The 17,808-nt window shown below is 36.8% G+C and overlaps 2 protein-coding genes across 2 annotated transcripts in view; both read left to right on the forward strand.

The window, feature by feature from the left end:
• Positions 1-17,808, forward strand: part of LOC110370826 (glucose dehydrogenase [FAD, quinone]) — a 257,804-nt gene that overhangs the window by 202,612 nt on the left and 37,384 nt on the right. The window lies entirely within an intron of this gene.
• Positions 4,945-17,773, forward strand: LOC110370953 (protein ABHD18). The gene is made up of 10 exons (XM_021326976.3): positions 4,945-5,572; positions 5,699-5,783; positions 6,288-6,470; positions 9,730-9,842; positions 10,552-10,690; positions 11,155-11,244; positions 11,434-11,950; positions 12,277-12,639; positions 15,928-16,063; positions 16,502-17,773. The coding sequence occupies exons 1-10, from the start codon at positions 5,481-5,483 to the stop codon at positions 16,566-16,568; spliced, it is 1,785 nt and encodes a 594-aa protein (XP_021182651.2). The 5' UTR covers positions 4,945-5,480; the 3' UTR covers positions 16,569-17,773.

The raw sequence follows: 17,808 nt of genomic DNA on the forward strand, positions 1-17,808 counted from the left end.
ATGACACTTGATAGCATAGGACAGCCTAAGGACTTGAACCACTTCATTCTGTATGGGAGCGATGTTTAAGTGCATTATATTATTGTCAATATCAGTCAGGACGTGTCACAGAAGGTGCATGTGTCCATATTTTCCAAGTTTATTGAAAAAAAAAGATTATTTAGCAGGAAGTATTTACAACGTATGATGTACGTATTACACCATTCCGGTGAGTCTAACCGGTATATCCAATAAAAACCATTCGCATATCAAATGAAAGCTTAGACCCTAAGCTTCATTTTTTGTTATGGGCACAACCTTGTAAACCACCGGAGAACGAAGATATGACACTTGATAGCATAGAACAGCCCATGGCCTTGAACCACTTCATTGCATATGGGAGGGATGTTTAAGTGCATTATTATTGTCAATCATTGTCAGAACGAGTCACAGAAGGTGTCTGTGCCCATATTTTGGAAGTTTATTGAAAAAAAATAGATTATTTAGCAGGTAGTATTTACAACGTATGGTGTACGTATTTCGCCGTTCTGGTGGTTCTAACCGGCATAACCAATGAAAACCATTAGCATATCAAATGATAGCTTATACCCTAAGCTTCATTTTTTGTTATGGGCACCACCTTGTAAACCACCGGAGAACGAAGATATGACACTTGATAGCATAGGACAGCCTAAGGACTTGAACCACTTCATTCTGTATGGGAGCGATGTTTAAGTGCATTATATTATTGTCAATATCAGTCAGGACGTGTCACAGAAGGTGCATGTGTCCATATTTTCCAAGTTTATTGAAAAAAAAAGATTATTTAGCAGGAAGTATTTACAACGTATGATGTACGTATTACACCATTCCGGTGAGTCTAACCGGTATATCCAATAAAAACCATTCGCATATCAAATGAAAGCTTAGACCCTAAGCTTCATTTTTTGTTATGGGCACAACCTTGTAAACCACCGGACAACGAAGATATGACACTTGATAGCATAGAACAGCCCATGGCCTTGAACCACTTCATTGCATATGGGAGGGATGTTTAAGTGCATTATTATTGTCAATCATTGTCAGAACGAGTCACAGAAGGTGTCTGTGCCCATATTTTGGAAGTTTATTGAAAAAAAAAATAGATTATTTAGCAGGTAGTATTTACAACGTATGGTGTACGTATTTCGCCGTTCTGGTGGTTCTAACCGGCATAACCAATGAAAACCATTAGCATATCAAATGATAGCTTATACCCTAAGCTTCATTTTTTGTTATGGGCACAACCTTGTAAACCACCGGAGAACGAAGATATGACACTTGATAGCATAGGACAGCCCATGGCCTTGAACCACTTCATTGCATATGGGAGGGATGTTTAAGTGTATTATTATTGTCAATAATTGTCAGAACGAGTCACAGAAGGTGTCTGTGCCCATATTTTGGAAGTTTATTGAAAAAAAAAATATTTAGCAGGTAGTATTTACAACGTATGGTGTACGTATTTCGCCGTTCTGGTGGTTCTAACCGGCATAACCAATGAAAACCATTAGCATATCAAATGATAGCTTATACCTAAGCTTCATTTTTGTTATGGGCACCACCTTGTAAACCACCGGAGAACGAAGATATGACACTTGATAGCATAGGACAGCCTAAGGACTTGAACCACTTCATTCTGTATGGGAGCGATGTTTAAGTGCATTATATTATTGTCAATATCAGTCAGGACGTGTCACAGAAGGTGCATGTGTCCATATTTTCCAAGTTTATTGAAAAAAAAAGATTATTTAGCAGGAAGTATTTACAACGTATGATGTACGTATTACACCATTCCGGTGAGTCTAACCGGTATATCCAATAAAAACCATTCGCATATCAAATGAAAGCTTAGACCCTAAGCTTCATTTTTTGTTATGGGCACAACCTTGTAAACCACCGGACAACGAAGATATGACACTTGATAGCATAGAACAGCCCATGGCCTTGAACCACTTCATTGCATATGGGAGGGATGTTTAAGTGCATTATTATTGTCAATCATTGTCAGAACGAGTCACAGAAGGTGTCTGTGCCCATATTTTGGAAGTTTATTGAAAAAAAATAGATTATTTAGCAGGTAGTATTTACAACGTATGGTGTACGTATTTCGCCGTTCTGGTGGTTCTAACCGGCATAACCAATGAAAACCATTAGCATATCAAATGATAGCTTATACCCTAAGCTTCATTTTTTGTTATGGGCACCACCTTGTAAACCACCGGAGAACGAAGATATGACACTTGATAGCATAGGACAGCCTAAGGACTTGAACCACTTCATTCTGTATGGGAGCGATGTTTAAGTGCATTATATTATTGTCAATATCAGTCAGGACGTGTCACAGAAGGTGCATGTGTCCATATTTTCCAAGTTTATTGAAAAAAAAAGATTATTTAGCAGGAAGTATTTACAACGTATGATGTACGTATTACACCATTCCGGTGAGTCTAACCGGTATATCCAATAAAAACCATTCGCATATCAAATGAAAGCTTAGACCCTAAGCTTCATTTTTTGTTATGGGCACCACCTTGTAAACCACCGGAGAACGAAGATATGACACTTGATAGCATAGGACAGCCTAAGGACTTGAACCACTTCATTCTGTATGGGAGCGATGTTTAAGTGCATTATATTATTGTCAATATCAGTCAGGACGTGTCACAGAAGGTGCATGTGTCCATATTTTCCAAGTTTATTGAAAAAAAAAGATTATTTAGCAGGAAGTATTTACAACGTATGATGTACGTATTACACCATTCCGGTGAGTCTAACCGGTATATCCAATAAAAACCATTCGCATATCAAATGAAAGCTTAGACCCTAAGCTTCATTTTTTGTTATGGGCACAACCTTGTAAACCACCGGAGAACGAAGATATGACACTTGATAGCATAGAACAGCCCATGGCCTTGAACCACTTCATTGCATATGGGAGGGATGTTTAAGTGCATTATTATTGTCAATCATTGTCAGAACGAGTCACAGAAGGTGTCTGTGCCCATATTTTGGAAGTTTATTGAAAAAATAGATTATTTAGCAGGTAGTATTTACAACGTATGGTGTACGTATTTCGCCGTTCTGGTGGTTCTAACCGGCATAACCAATGAAAACCATTAGCATATCAAATGATAGCTTATACCCTAAGCTTCATTTTTTGTTATGGGCACCACCTTGTAAACCACCGGAGAACGAAGATATGACACTTGATAGCATAGGACAGCCTAAGGACTTGAACCACTTCATTCTGTATGGGAGCGATGTTTAAGTGCATTATATTATTGTCAATATCAGTCAGGACGTGTCACAGAAGGTGCATGTCTCCATATTTTCCAAGTTTATTGAAAAAAAAAGATTATTTAGCAGGAAGTATTTACAACGTATGATGTACGTATTACACCATTCCGGTGAGTCTAACCGGTATATCCAATAAAAACCATTCGCATATCAAATGAAAGCTTAGACCCTAAGCTTCATTTTTTGTTATGGGCACAACCTTGTAAACCACCGGACAACGAAGATATGACACTTGATAGCATAGAACAGCCCATGGCCTTGAACCACTTCATTGCATATGGGAGGGATGTTTAAGTGCATTATTATTGTCAATCATTGTCAGAACGAGTCACAGAAGGTGTCTGTGCCCATATTTTGGAAGTTTATTGAAAAAAAAAATATTTAGCAGGTAGTATTTACAACGTATGGTGTACGTATTCCGCCGTTCTGGTGGTTCTAACCGGCATAACCAATGAAAACCATTAGCATATCAAATGATAGCTTATACCCTAAGCTTCATTTTTTGTTATGGGCACAACCTTGTAAACCACCGGAGAACGAAGATATGACACTTGATAGCATAGGACAGCCTATGGAATTAAACCACTTTGGCACGTATAGGTATACCTATCTTCTTATTATAAACTAGCTGATCCCGCGAACTTCGTATCGTTTAAACCTTCCCTGGAACTCTACAAACATTTTAAAACCAAAAAAAGCCAAATCGGTCCAGCCATTCTCGAGTTTTAGTGAGACTAACGAACAGCAATTCATTTATATATATATAGAGATAAAGATAAAGATAACGTAGCTTTTCCACCACTGAAAGATTTTTCAAATCAGACAGTTCGTAGCCCATTTAATGCAAATACTTGTCGTGAGTACTTGCACAAACATCATCTAATGGCCAGGATAATACATCTTGCTTTGAAATATAATCCTGTGGTTTGTGCATCGCTACATAGATAGTATAAGACAAAGTCGCTTTTTCAGTCCTTTTATCCCTATGTCACTTTGAAAACTTAACTCTTCCAAACTGCCCAACGGATTTTGATGCGGTTTTTTAATATATTATTATATTCAAAGATAGAGTGATTGAAGAAGAAGGTTTCTTTGTGTAATAACATCCGTTAAATAGTGACGAAATACTGTTTTCCCGTGCGAAGCTGGGGTGGGTCGCTACTTTTCTAATAATTCGACAACCCAGGGCCGAATATCCTGGTGCCGCAGAAAGAGGAAATGCTACTTATCTCCAATAATGGAAATAATATACGGTGGTAGAAGTAAAAGTTTTTATGTTTTGTTTTGCTATTAAAACAATTATGCCTAGTTAAGACCGATTTAAATTGATAGTCTACCCTAGGCTTATTTAAATAAGTAATTAGTTGACGAAAATACACCATGCAATGAATTTTTCTACTATGGATTGTATTTTAACAAAAAAAAATGGTGCAAAAAGTATAACTCCTTTGTGCCCGACTGTACTTATTTCCGGTCGATTCTTGACATGAACTGTTTTATTTCAGTAACTGTATGGTGTAAGCAATAATCTAATGTACATTAGAACTTTATTGGTTATCAGGCCAGGGTTCATATAAAATTGCCCATCATCCTTTGTTTGATTGACAATTTTTGCATAATGTTGCATGTAGAAAATGGATTTAATGTTGCCAGTAGAAAATAAATTCTTGAATTTTATTTTATTTCTGGCTAATTGATAATAAACATTAAATTTTAGTAATTGCTTCAATATGCAACTCAAAATTTTTATTATTTATTTTTTTATTTTAGCTGAAAAAAAAGATAGGGTAAGAGTAGAACCAATAAAAGATGTGATAGCGCCCTCTTACACACCTAAGCATAACTACTACGCAATCGCGCATCATCGTCATTACAAATAACGCCATCTATATTTCAGTTTCTTTAATATCTTACATTATAATACTACCAAATTAAAATGACACTTCCATGTAAGGACCTCAATGTATTTACTGTCTCACTTCATTTTGCAGACCTATAATGATACGTTTTCTCGTTTGCCACTATTAAGATTGTCACCCCTGATCTCAGTCATTCACAGCCAAAATGTATTGACAACCAGTAATCGTAACAGCGAAATCAAAAAAGATTTCACCAAAAAAACTCGTCAGTGAAACAGGCCATTACCGTCCGGCTCACGAAATATGTCGGCTAGTAGGTTAGATGCCGTGTACAGGAGTATTCTTCTGACAAAGTTCTTTACTAAAGGATGGGGGAAACCAGAGAACTTGCGAAGGTCAGAATGATGATAGTACATGTGGTATAGTCGTTGTGTAACAGGTCCGCCGTCGGGCGGGCCGGCGGCGTGCTGCTGTCACAATGTGTAGCTTGTTTACACTCAGTTTCAATGTTATGTTTTAAGGTTATTCGAGTTCAGGAAAGTGGTTTCGAACCGGGATGAATGTTTCAAACTGGTGGAAAGAGACTATCCTGTTACGATTACCAAGGTAAATATTTGTTTTTGCTTTTTTTTCCTTGTTCATGTTTTTATTTTGAAACTTTGAGTCATAAATAAGTTGCATGATTCATAACCTAAGAATATGATGTTGTTGATAAATAATACCGAAGGCTTTTTGTTGAATCTCAAAATTTCATAAAAAATATTATAAAAATCTTTTGTTTTGTTTTTTCTTTGTTATGTTTTGTTTTATTGATTACCAAAAATATATTTTTGGAAACTTCTAGAACATATAGCAAATCATAACAATTTATAAAGGAGAAGTGTACAAATACCCAAAATAAAATTACGAATTGTGATCCATTAATATATGCAGAAATTACTACAGGTGATTTCAGAATTCAATAAAAACTCAAAATCTCTCACTATAAACAGAAAATAAAATTAATGTATTTATTTTATACAAATGTACTTATATAAAATAAATAGTACAGAATTATTAATAACTTAATATTAAATACTACAAAAATACCCATTATCATTATCTTTTCAGCAACAAACACTCTCAGACTGCAAACTCTTCGAGGGCTACTTCATAACGCCACTGGAACGGTACTTGCCTGGGATCGTGCCCAAAATAGCCCAGAAGGCACACTTCCAGGCCCTGCTGCCCGTTCACTGGCCCGAGAAGGGCTGCAAGCCTGTTTGTTTACATCTTGCCGGTACCGGTGACCATGTGAGTAAAAACAATATTAATGACTAACTAATATATTATAATGCAAATGTACCTCTTTGTCTGGCTTTCACGCCAAAACTACTGAGCCAATTAAAATGAAATTTTGCAGAAACATAGTGTAGACACTGAGAAAAGATATTATGTAAAGGTAATAATTTTGCACCTCAGTGTGGAAAGAAGTTTCTTCAGCACGTGGGTTGAACTGCAGAGAACAGCTCTTTCAAAAATGTGCTCTTATGTATGGTCTGGGATTTCAAATCCAGGCATGTCTAGAATTTTTTCTACATAATTAGCTTTTACCTGCTTTACTTTATTCACTTAGGTTTTTCGTAATTTATAATACAATATTTCTCTGCCTACAATATCGCTAATAAAAACACGTAATCAATATGTACAAATAAGACGGAAGATTAACCCTTTAACACTGTGACGCAGACTATAATTCACAATTAGACATGATATATGACGTTTATCGCCCAAACAGTGTATCTAGAACTATTGTAAACAACAACAAGTATTCTATCGAAGGCGTTGGCACGACACTACGGTAATGTTCACGTCACTAGTTTACGATGCCAGTGACCAATGACGAGCTTAGATTGTTGAATCAGCTGAAGCCGCCGTGACCACATACAAAGACTGCCTTTTTAAGCGCGAGGTGCGAGGCAACGTAACAAACGCTTACATATATGCATTTTTTATCATAATTGTGACGCATGCATACAGCATAAATGATAGGTAAACTAAAGCTAAACTAGGCGCATACAATGTAGTAACAACCAATGAAATATATGACCGTCCTAAGTAGGACTGCCATCTCGAATTTCGCCAAACCCGGACATACATTTAAAAAACCCGGACATTTGGCGTAAATCGCGAGTACGATTTTTTTTAAACAAAATAATACCTAATTTGTTATCTATTTACTATTAACATATACTTAAATTCAATGAGGTGCTTCCTTACATGAAATGTGTCCGGGTTTTCCCCGGACACTTCTTGAAACCCCGCCCGGACGGCCCCCGGACGGCCTAAAAACGAGGACAAATCCGGGAAAACCCGGACGGATGGCAGCCCTAGTCCTAAGCAAGTTTTCGTCGAGGCAATCAAATTGAGTTGAAATGCGGCACGCACTGTAAAGGACAGTCTTTGTTGTTTTTGGCAATTTCATACATATCAATTGCTTGATAATAATTCATTAGACCATCTCTCTCTTGTGGCACAGAAGGCGCCTCCAGTTGGTTAGACTATCTACGATGTCGAGCGTACAGTGTTTGTAATCGTATGATAATGTTATTATAGATGATAGATAAAGATTGATCTGAGGCTGCGGAAGGCCAGCCGATTTACGTAATATAGTACTAGTCTATCAATACACGCGTTATAGAAAGTAAAAGCATTGATAGTATCAGATCTTCCTTATATAGAAATGCATTTATTGCGAGTGCACTGCACCCAAATAATGTTTACGTCTGTAGGCAGAACTTTTAAATCATGCTGTAGTGGTCTGCCGACCCTGGCTCTGGTGAGAAGTCGTAGTGTAATAGACGTAGTTCCCTGCACTTCACTTAACCAATCCAAGTTGAGAAGCACTGATACATGTGTTACCACTTATTGTCATGCCTGACACCTATCTTCTGCCATTAATTGGTAAATTGTAACTCAGCAGAGAGCTAGTTTAGAAGCTGAGCTGAAGTAGGAGCATTTAGAATGAGTTGTAATAATTGATTATATTATGGAACTAATCAAAACCAGAAATAACCGGTAACATATAATTGTTTCTCCGGTAACATTTGGTTCAGATTTCCAATCGTCTAGATTCAGGTTCAGATTTGCAGTGATAGCTAGTCAGCAACGTATGATCTCTTTCTTAAAGGATCTAAAATAAAAGAAGATATGGTGGACATGATAATATCACAAAATAATAAGTACATGATAAGGATAATAAAAGATGTTTAAAAAAAATAAGACTAGTCTTTTGTCTCAAGAAAGCCAACTGGCGTCTATCGTCGCTCAGTTCTGCATTATTTTACATCTACTTTCCATGAAAGACTGGAATATGACCTTAACATAGTTGGCAATTGTCTATGCAGGTAAATACTTCAGATGCTATGAGCAATAGAGCAATCACCATTTAAAACTGTCTCTTTTGTATCATAATTACAAAGTCACGTCTAGAAGACACGCTATACTTACACCTAGTTAATTAGTTAATAAGGCTCTCTTTGTAAATAATTCTAGTTTTCGATACAAACTACTTCTTTCAAATGCGTCAAAAAAATTATGAGGTAAACAGGGCATAACAAAACAGTTGCCTATTATCAACGCTGCATTAAGTATTTATTTCTACCAAATATAGTGACGTAAAGGCACGACGCTTATTCAAGCAGAATAACAGTATTAACATAAATAAACATCAGGCAAAAGAAAAATATATAATTTTCCTTTTGTCTTCCAATGTTTTCATAAAAATATGCTGAAACGAGTACGTCGAAATATCTTATCTAATCATTGCACCAAAACATGTAATGCTAGATATTTTACCCGATAGAAGACCAATAGGTGTAGTTATATCGATTTTATTATCATATTTCGTCGGTTATTGACCTACAAATGTTATTGCTGAAATGCTGACTCTCCATAAATACCTTTGCTACGAACCTACATATACCGACCTCCAAGCGTCATCCTATCTTATGTTCTTTTTTTGAAAAGTTATGAAAAAGAATCACGAATGTTGTCTTCTTGGCTATGGGCCAACGCTAGTTTTCAAGCCTCGTTTGACTTACGAGTTTTTAGTGTTAAGATGCTGGCACTATGCCCATTGGTTATTAATTATGACCAACGTAAACACCTAGGAAATGGTGTAGTTTGATACAATTAAAGGATATTCTATGCTTGACCGCACCAGGTGTGAAACTTGGCGTGAATGCAGTTGTTACTTTGGTTTTTTGCTATAGATACTCATTTCTAATTCTGTATAAAATGTTTTTGTTTACACGTGCCACGGCGTGGCATTCGACCTTATTCAGCGGTCATTTCATATGTTTGATAAATAAGAATCATTCACCTTCTAAAAAGATCGAACCAGAAGTTGATGATATGAGACTTTAATTTTACTTTTGTTTCTCATTTATTTTGGTAACAAAGAATCCATCTTTTTGTCACAACTATAGTGAAATAATTCGTTAAAAAAAGTGATATTTCTTCATTAATACTGCTAACCCTTAAATAACCATAAATTTTTATTTGTCCGTAGTTTTTTTGGCGGCGGCGGAACCTGATGGTGAAGCCCCTACTGAAAGAGGCGGGCATCGGCGGCATTATACTGGAGAACCCCTTCTACGGACTACGCAAGCCGACTGACCAAGTGTGAGTGATAAAAATTACATATCATCACATCTACATATCTATCATATAAGTATATTGTGTGTTATGTCTGCCAGCGGGAACGTGGTGACCCCAATTTTAGTTGCGACATGTGTAACAGTAGTTCACGAAAAAATGTTGCAATCGGGAATAAATATCTCAGCAAAGTGTAAAATTAGGGATTGACAAAAAACTGTACTATTTTTTGTGGCTCGCGTCTTTTAACTAAGCTTTTCTGAAGCCAGCTATATTCACGCCTCACATGATGATGATGATGACCTTTGTCATTCGGAGAAAACTCAGCGCAATTACCAGGTCTATTTGATATCGATGTTCAAACCAGTCACTGCCGGGATGTACAAATTAACGTGCCTTCCGAACTCTCCGGGTTAAAAGATGGTCTCTCTCTATGTAATCTTCCCTGATAACCCTTCCAAAGACTATGGTCAGACTTTATGGCTTCTGACCACACGAAACGATGTTCATACAAATTACAGCCGGGATGTGCAAATTAACGAGCCTTCCTAAGTCTTCGGGTTCAAAGATGGACCCCTATGTATTGTTGTGTAAAATACAAATATGGTCTCTCTCTATGTATTCATCATCATCATCTCAGCCATAGGACGTCCACTGCTGAACATAGGCCTCCCCCTTAGATATCCACAGATACTCTATGTATTGTTATACAATAAGTGACCCCTTTTCTGCTCAGTCGTTCATCTCTGCACAACGTGTCGGATATCTTCGTGATGGGCGGGTGTCTGATCCTGGAGTCGCTGGTGCTCTTCCACTGGTGCGAGCGCAACGGCCTCGGCCCTCTCGGCGTCACCGGACTCTCTATGGGCGGACATGTTAGTAGAATTATAAAAATAGCACTGTTTTTACCACCATGTCTTACCAAAAAGCACAAAAGAATAGTAACTAAGGGCCTATATACATCACGTCTCGATGCGCGTTTAGTCAGACGCAGCCTAACGCGCTTTTAAGAACTGTGTGCACAGGCCGTTAAGTACGAGAACCTATACTTTAGGAGACAGATTCGATGCTTAATCTAGACGTTAACATTACATACGTTTATTTCTCTGTTTGCGCTCGAACCTAGAGTATCATTTTCTATGCAGACGATTTATTTTTGGATCAGCTAGTGTCCCAAAGCGATGCTAGTATGTAGTAGATGTCGTGACTGCCTATATGACCTCCACTAGTGGCCAAACCATCCAAAAAGTATGGTTAATACACAGTCAAAAGAACCTTTGATTAAGTGCTCAAAATAATTTTATAAATAACAAAGATTGATTCTGCACGTGTTCGGCAGATGGCGTCACTGGCGGCTACAAACTGGCCGAAGCCTCTAGTACTAGTCCCGTGCCTCTCCTGGTCGACAGCCTCGGCAGTATTCTTACAGGTACATTCAACTCTATTTACCTGTATTTAAGGTTCAATCTCAAACACACGTAGGTACAGTCAACTTCAGGTCAGTGGTAACAGTTTTATAGGAAAATCGTACTTATTACTATTGAGTTAAGGTGCATGACAGTTACCACTGATGTGCGGTCTACCGTACTCGTAATAAGCTAGGAATCCAAAATTCCAGGGTGTCATGTCGCAGTCAATAAACTGGGACTTGCTAGAGGACCAGTACCTCTCGGACGGCGAGTACAGAGAGAAACTGTCCAAGATGGTCACCATCGTGGACGAGGCATTCCTCGCCGGCAAGAAGTTCGCGCGCACCTACTCACAGACCATGGAAATACCACACACAGACAAACCTCCGACGCAAACACTCAAAAGCGAAAACAAAAGAAAATTAGACATAACGTACAAGGAAACTAGTGCAGAAGTGCCAAAGGAAATCGTAGACGTAAATAGGAATATACTAGAAGTAAACAATGATAAAGTGCCTAAACATTTAGCCGAGTCTGAAGCATTGAGTCAAATCGAGAACTTGAATGAGGAGCTGAAGAAGTTGCTGGATGAGGAGAAGATCAGCCAGCAGTTGTACGACAAGCTGACTTCCAATGAGAAGTTCGTGTTGGAGCCCTCAGACATTGACGACATCAACCATTTGAGCGAACAGAGACTGAAAGAGGTCCTCTTTAAATGTAAAGTTGGTAAGTCTACATATTCTAATGTTGGGAGTGCTAAAATGTTGCGTCGATACAATTGAGCCAATATGATCAGCGGTGATTAAAAAAAAACTGCTTGATTTTCATAATACATGCCCAAAAGTATTGCTCAATGTTGTAGCAATTGTATATGCGCATACGCACCCACATTACAGGTAAGATAATACAGCATTTATTTGAGTCGAATAAATGAATAAAATGGGTGTGTGGTGAGTAAATTAGCATGAACTGACAAAGCTTATGCTCCCAAATGGGAAATTCCATCATTATAGAGAAAAAAGATTTTCATAAAACATTTTTATTTCTTCCAGCCGACCTACAGGACTTGTTACAAACAATACAGAGGCGGGCCGACGAAAAAACAGAAAAACAGAATGCCAAACAAAATTCTAGCGTAGTGAAAAGTTCAGGAATTATCAAAGAACTTACAGTAGATAGGACAAAAAAGGAAATTATCAAAAAACCAGAAAAATCTTGGAATATATCGGAATTAACGTCAGATTTTTGGGTGAATTTACCGTTCTTAAGATCTAGTTCGAAAAGTGGGAAGAAGATAGACATAAGCAAAATACATTGGAGGGACAGAGAGACGCTACAGTTCATGAGAGGGATCATGGACGAATGTACGCATCTCAGTAATTTCTCCGTGCCGTATGATACCTCGTTGATTATTGGTGAGTTTTTAATGAGTTACTTGTTATTATTTAAGTGTCCCACTTCGGGGCACATGCCTCTTCACATACAGTGAACGAATGAGCGTTTATCCCCACGATCTTCACACTTAAATTTAAAATAGGAATAGAATAGTTTTTCCTTTTTTTAACCCAAGTTTAGGTGCTTTTTCAAGGCGAATATCGTTACTAAATATTATACATACAGCAAGTGTAAAACTGCTTAGCCTATACTTTCTACTATACTTCAAGAATACACGATAACTGGTCTTACAAAGCAATATGGCATGCTCTTGTCTCAAGTCACACATACCACATAGTTTGGATAACTTGGTGAAAACTTGGCACTTGTCAAAATGAATCCACGTGGATTATATTACGTGGCCTTACACGTGTCATTTACGCTAACATACTTAGAAAGACTTATATAGCGTGAACATTTTTGAAATAATCAGCCACACCTGCAAAAAACTGAAGCTGACATATTCTTTTGACTGTATTTTACGTTTATAAAGTTGTTACCAAACACATTCATGAATATCCTTATTGTGGTTCTTTATTAGTATACAGTATTGTATTTAACCTCATCCCTCTTGATACATAAAGCCAGGATTCACAACTTAAGTCGGTAACGGTCTACCGTAGTAGGCACTGGGCATGCCTACAACCCTAATTGTCACAGGTTTTTTATTTTTTTTATTTATTTATTTAAAACATACACACTACCATTACAGTTTAACCAATTCGATAGTGGTGTCCACAATAACTACACATACAAACAATTAACTTAAATCTAACACAAAAACAAAACAAAACAATAGTGGAAATTAAAATAACTATACAAAAATCATAAAAAATTAACACTAAATTTACAACTAAATAACACAATAAAACCTAATAACTATACTATACTAGTTATTTCTTGTTTATTTATCCATTATGTACTGTTAATGACTCCTAATATAAACTCTTTTGCAAAAAAAGCGGGCACCTATGCGAAATCTTAGTTTTAAGGACTTTACGTGTATTTCAAAGGGTTTTAATGATTTTAGTATGTTTCTAGCATCAAAAGAGTTAGCCGAGCATGCGTGAGATTGTATTCTAAATTTGAATTGTGTACAATTGCTAAGAAATTGGTTAAACCTTGTTTTGGACTAATTGCTAGCAGAAAGTTCGTCGGTGTTTCGAAAAGTTTTTGAAGTGATTTTCAGAAAAATGATAATGCAGTTTTAATAAATGATTAATGTACTTTTTTGTTGGATCAAAACATTTTTGAAAAACTATACGTATTTGATAAAATTTTCACCTGCTCTAAATGGGATATACTGATGGTTGATGGCAATGTTAAGAGTCTCGGTATTTTAGTGTAAAGCGTTCTATTGTTTAGATATTGTACCCACGTGTTTTAAAATATCGCTTTTTCATAAATAAACACTATTTAGAAGAGTATCAGTACTTTGAGCTGCGATAAAACCAATTTAAAGTAAGCAGTGCCGATCACAACTCGTCTCCTATCAGACTTTGACATTTTTAAAAGTCTTGAAATTCTACAAAATACAGAATATAGCGCATATACTGTGAGCACGAGGTCTTAAGGTCTCGTAATCACTGATTTTTAAACAACCTCGTCTCTTGGGAAACTCCGTAGATCTCTGAAGATCTATGAGTCTGAGCGTTCAGACAGCGTGTTTACATCCCACGGACATTTTATTAAATAAACTTGCCTACAATGAGATTTTCTGGCATCTACAGCACTTTCTGGCTTAAATCATAACAATAATTGGCTATCTGCTCATTTCTTAAGAACCATACGTTTGGCCAATAATTTTGAATTCTTGACTCCCTTTCAGCTAAATCGTCGTTTAGCAACCCGATACCTATGGAGTTATCGAGAGCTTCAACGCGGCAATAATTTGACTTTTTAGATAGCTTTAACCCTAATCATAATTTTTTATGTGGTTAATTTCAACATTTATCACAAAATTTGGTATTTTTTAAATGTCAAAGTCCGATAGGAAACTAGTTGTGATCGGCACTGCTTACTTTAAATTGGTTTTGTCGCAGCCAAAGGTACTGATATTCTTCTAAATAGTGTTTATTTATGAAAAAGCGATATTTTAAAACACGTGAGTACAATATCTAAACAATAGAACGCTTTACACTAAAATACCGAAACTCTTAACATTGTCATCAATCATCAGTATAGCCCATTTAGAGCAGGTGACAATTTTATCAAATACGCATAGCTTTCCATTTTTTTTGATCTAACTAAAAAGTACATTAATCATTAATTAAAACTGCATTATTATTTTTCTGAAAATCACTTCAAAAACTTTTCAAAACACCGACGAACTTTCTGCTAGCAAATAGTCCAAAACAAGGTTTAACCAATTTCTTAGCAATTGTACAAAATTCAAATTTAGAATACACTCTCACGCATGCTAGGCTAACTCTTTTGATGCTAGAAACATACTACAATCATTAAAACCCTTTGAAATACACGTAAAGTCCTTAAAACTAAGATTTCGCATAGGTGCCCGTTTTTTTTGCAAAAGAGTGTATGTACATATAGGTACCCCTTATGTACTATGCCGGCCGTGGACGCCATTATGCCCGTTGCACTCTTCCATTGTATATCATGTGTAGCTACTTCTTGAGTACCTGAAATTAACGAATAATGTCCACAATCTTTTTTAAGGGCTGGATCCGCCCCTAATCTTACTTACTAAAATAGTCGTTAATAACAATTTCGTAATCACTTTCACGTTCTAAGCGATATTTATAGCTAAGACATTTTGGCATGGATCCGCGTTATTAGCACTGTGAACACATTGATGTGGAGGGCTGATGATAGAACTTGAATATGTTACCGGCCAAACCCGATTTCAGGACAAACTAGTTTTGGCTATTCTTAAATAGTTTGTGATGACGTGGCCAAGGGATATAGGGATCATTTTTTAACACGTTTTATTTATTTATTTTAATTTAATTAGTTTCACTTGTAACTATGTATGTCAGAAGATCTTGGAATCTTACTGAGACCCACTTCCCGGTCCTCGATTAGGATGAAATTTTGCACACGCTCTGAGTTCTGATGACAATACATGACTAGTTAACAAAAGTCATTACAAATCCAATATGGCGGCCTATCCAATATGGCGGCCTCTCCAAGATGGCGAACTGACTGTTTTTAACCGACTTCCCTAAAAGCGGAGGTTCTCAATTTAACCGTATTTTTTTTATACATATAGATAGATATATGTATAAACTTTAAAACCTTCGCTTTGGCAGCGGTATGCGCGAAACACGACGCGTACGTGCCGCGGGAGGACGTCGGCACGCTGGAGGAGATCTGGCCGGGCGCCGAGGTGCGGTACGTGGACGCCGGACACGTCTCCGCGTACATACTGCACCAGTCACTGTTCAGGTAATATTGTTAACCAGCTAACCCAACAAACTTCACAAACATTTTAAACCAAAATAAGCCAAATCGGTAAAGCCATTCTCGAGTTTTAGTGAGACTAACGAACAACAATTCATTTTTATATACAAGAAGATATTTATCCTTGATGAGGTTACCTCTAAATTCTGAATGTTCGGGTCCGTATCCTGGTTCTCAGCCACATTCCCACCAATATTCTGCCAAATCGATTCTACCGTTTTTGTGCTATGAATAACAAAATAAAAAACCTTACTTGGTAGAACTGACCGAATTAAAATAACAGAAAATTTGCAGTTCAGCCCATCCTGACCAGTCCTTTCCTTCCCTGTTTTTCTGTAGAATACAAAATGAAAATGACGTTATTTTCAGAAAAATGAAATTATTGTCATGAAAGTATTTAAGTTGATTGTTTTCTGCCCACAGAGCCTGCATCATAGAAGCATTCGAGCGCTCAAAAAAAAGGTGGCATAACGGTACTCATATAAACTGACACTAGTTTTATTAACACTTGTACAACGTTCCTTTTTACGTTAAGATACTCAAAGTGTAAGCTCAATGGTGCATAGACTATACTATACTGTGCGGTTGTGTTAATAGTGGACAATTCTTCAAGTCAAGGGGTGTCCCAGGCTCGTCACCCGCCAACGACACAGAACTGAAGTGACGAGGCCTAGGGCCAACCCCACTACTTACTTCTTGATTCAGCACACTTATACTCCGTTTGAGTACGCAAATAACTAAAGATAAACATTCTTGATTTGACTTTTTATTTAAAAACTCAGGCTAAAATAAATGCGGTTGAAAATCAACGTAAGTACTACGATAAAAATTACTTAATCAATTGACCCATTATTCTAAGCAGTAATTTATTTGTTTTATATGTGTTTTTGTATAAAGTCCTATCAAGATTGTTTGCCTTTAGTTGAGTGTTTCAAATGGAGTAGAGGGTTCTTTCAAATTAGATGTTTTGTGTCTGCCCAGCTGCCGCAAGTTTTGTATAAAAATAAGTGAACCAGAATAAACGCATTGTAGTCGCACCAATACGAAGCGTCCAATTTGAAGGGACCCGTATATTTTATAAGGGTTTCAATGTTGGTGCAAACGTTATGCCTTACGTTCAACGTAGCGTATTTGTTATCATTCTTTACACATGTTTAAATTGCCATTTTCTAAAAAATGACAGTGCCATTATGTATTTAGCACAAATTTTACATACAAGAGCGGACCTTTGAAGCTAGAAACTTCTCAACTTTTATTTGAAGTAGAAGTCGTAGTACTTAATGGATATAAAATTAATTTTCGAACATTCGAGAAATATGCGAAACGATCAAGTAATATTCAATTTTATGATGTTATTCGCGTGATTATGTCGTCGTACGCACAACCATTGACGTCGAAGTGTACACATTATGCAGTATTTGACAATTGTGGGCTGTGACAGAACACCGGTGCTGACCCCTAAGGGTCCCACACATCGTTAAACATATCTCAGATTCCACATAGGTTAGACGTTGAAGTACAAAGCTCATTTCGAAGTTAATTGTTTAGACTATAATTTCCAGTTACAGTTACGAAATGCTTTTAGAGTTATTTATTGTAGACGACTCTCGATGTATATAAGAAGAAATTATATATTCTCTATTGAGATTGTAAAGTGTACATTGTATTTTTATAAAATAAATTGTTTTTATTATCGAGGTGCCGTTTTCTTATATCCATAAGTATAAAGT

The sequence above is a fragment of the Helicoverpa armigera genome, chromosome 22, assembly GCF_030705265.1.
Source record: "Helicoverpa armigera isolate CAAS_96S chromosome 22, ASM3070526v1, whole genome shotgun sequence".
In the NCBI taxonomy this organism is placed as follows: domain Eukaryota; kingdom Metazoa; phylum Arthropoda; class Insecta; order Lepidoptera; family Noctuidae; genus Helicoverpa; species Helicoverpa armigera.

Excerpts from the sequence above, each read along its gene's own strand:
- LOC110370953 (XM_021326976.3), top strand. The coding sequence starts at position 5,481 with ATGTCGGCTAGTAGGTTAGATGCCGTGTACAGGAGTATTCTTCTGACA. Across the intron at positions 5,573-5,698 it reads AAACCAGAGAACTTGCGAAG|GTTATTCGAGTTCAGGAAAG; the intron begins GTCAGAATGATG and ends TTATGTTTTAAG. Across the intron at positions 6,471-9,729 it reads TTGCCGGTACCGGTGACCAT|TTTTTTTGGCGGCGGCGGAA; the intron begins GTGAGTAAAAAC and ends ATTTGTCCGTAG.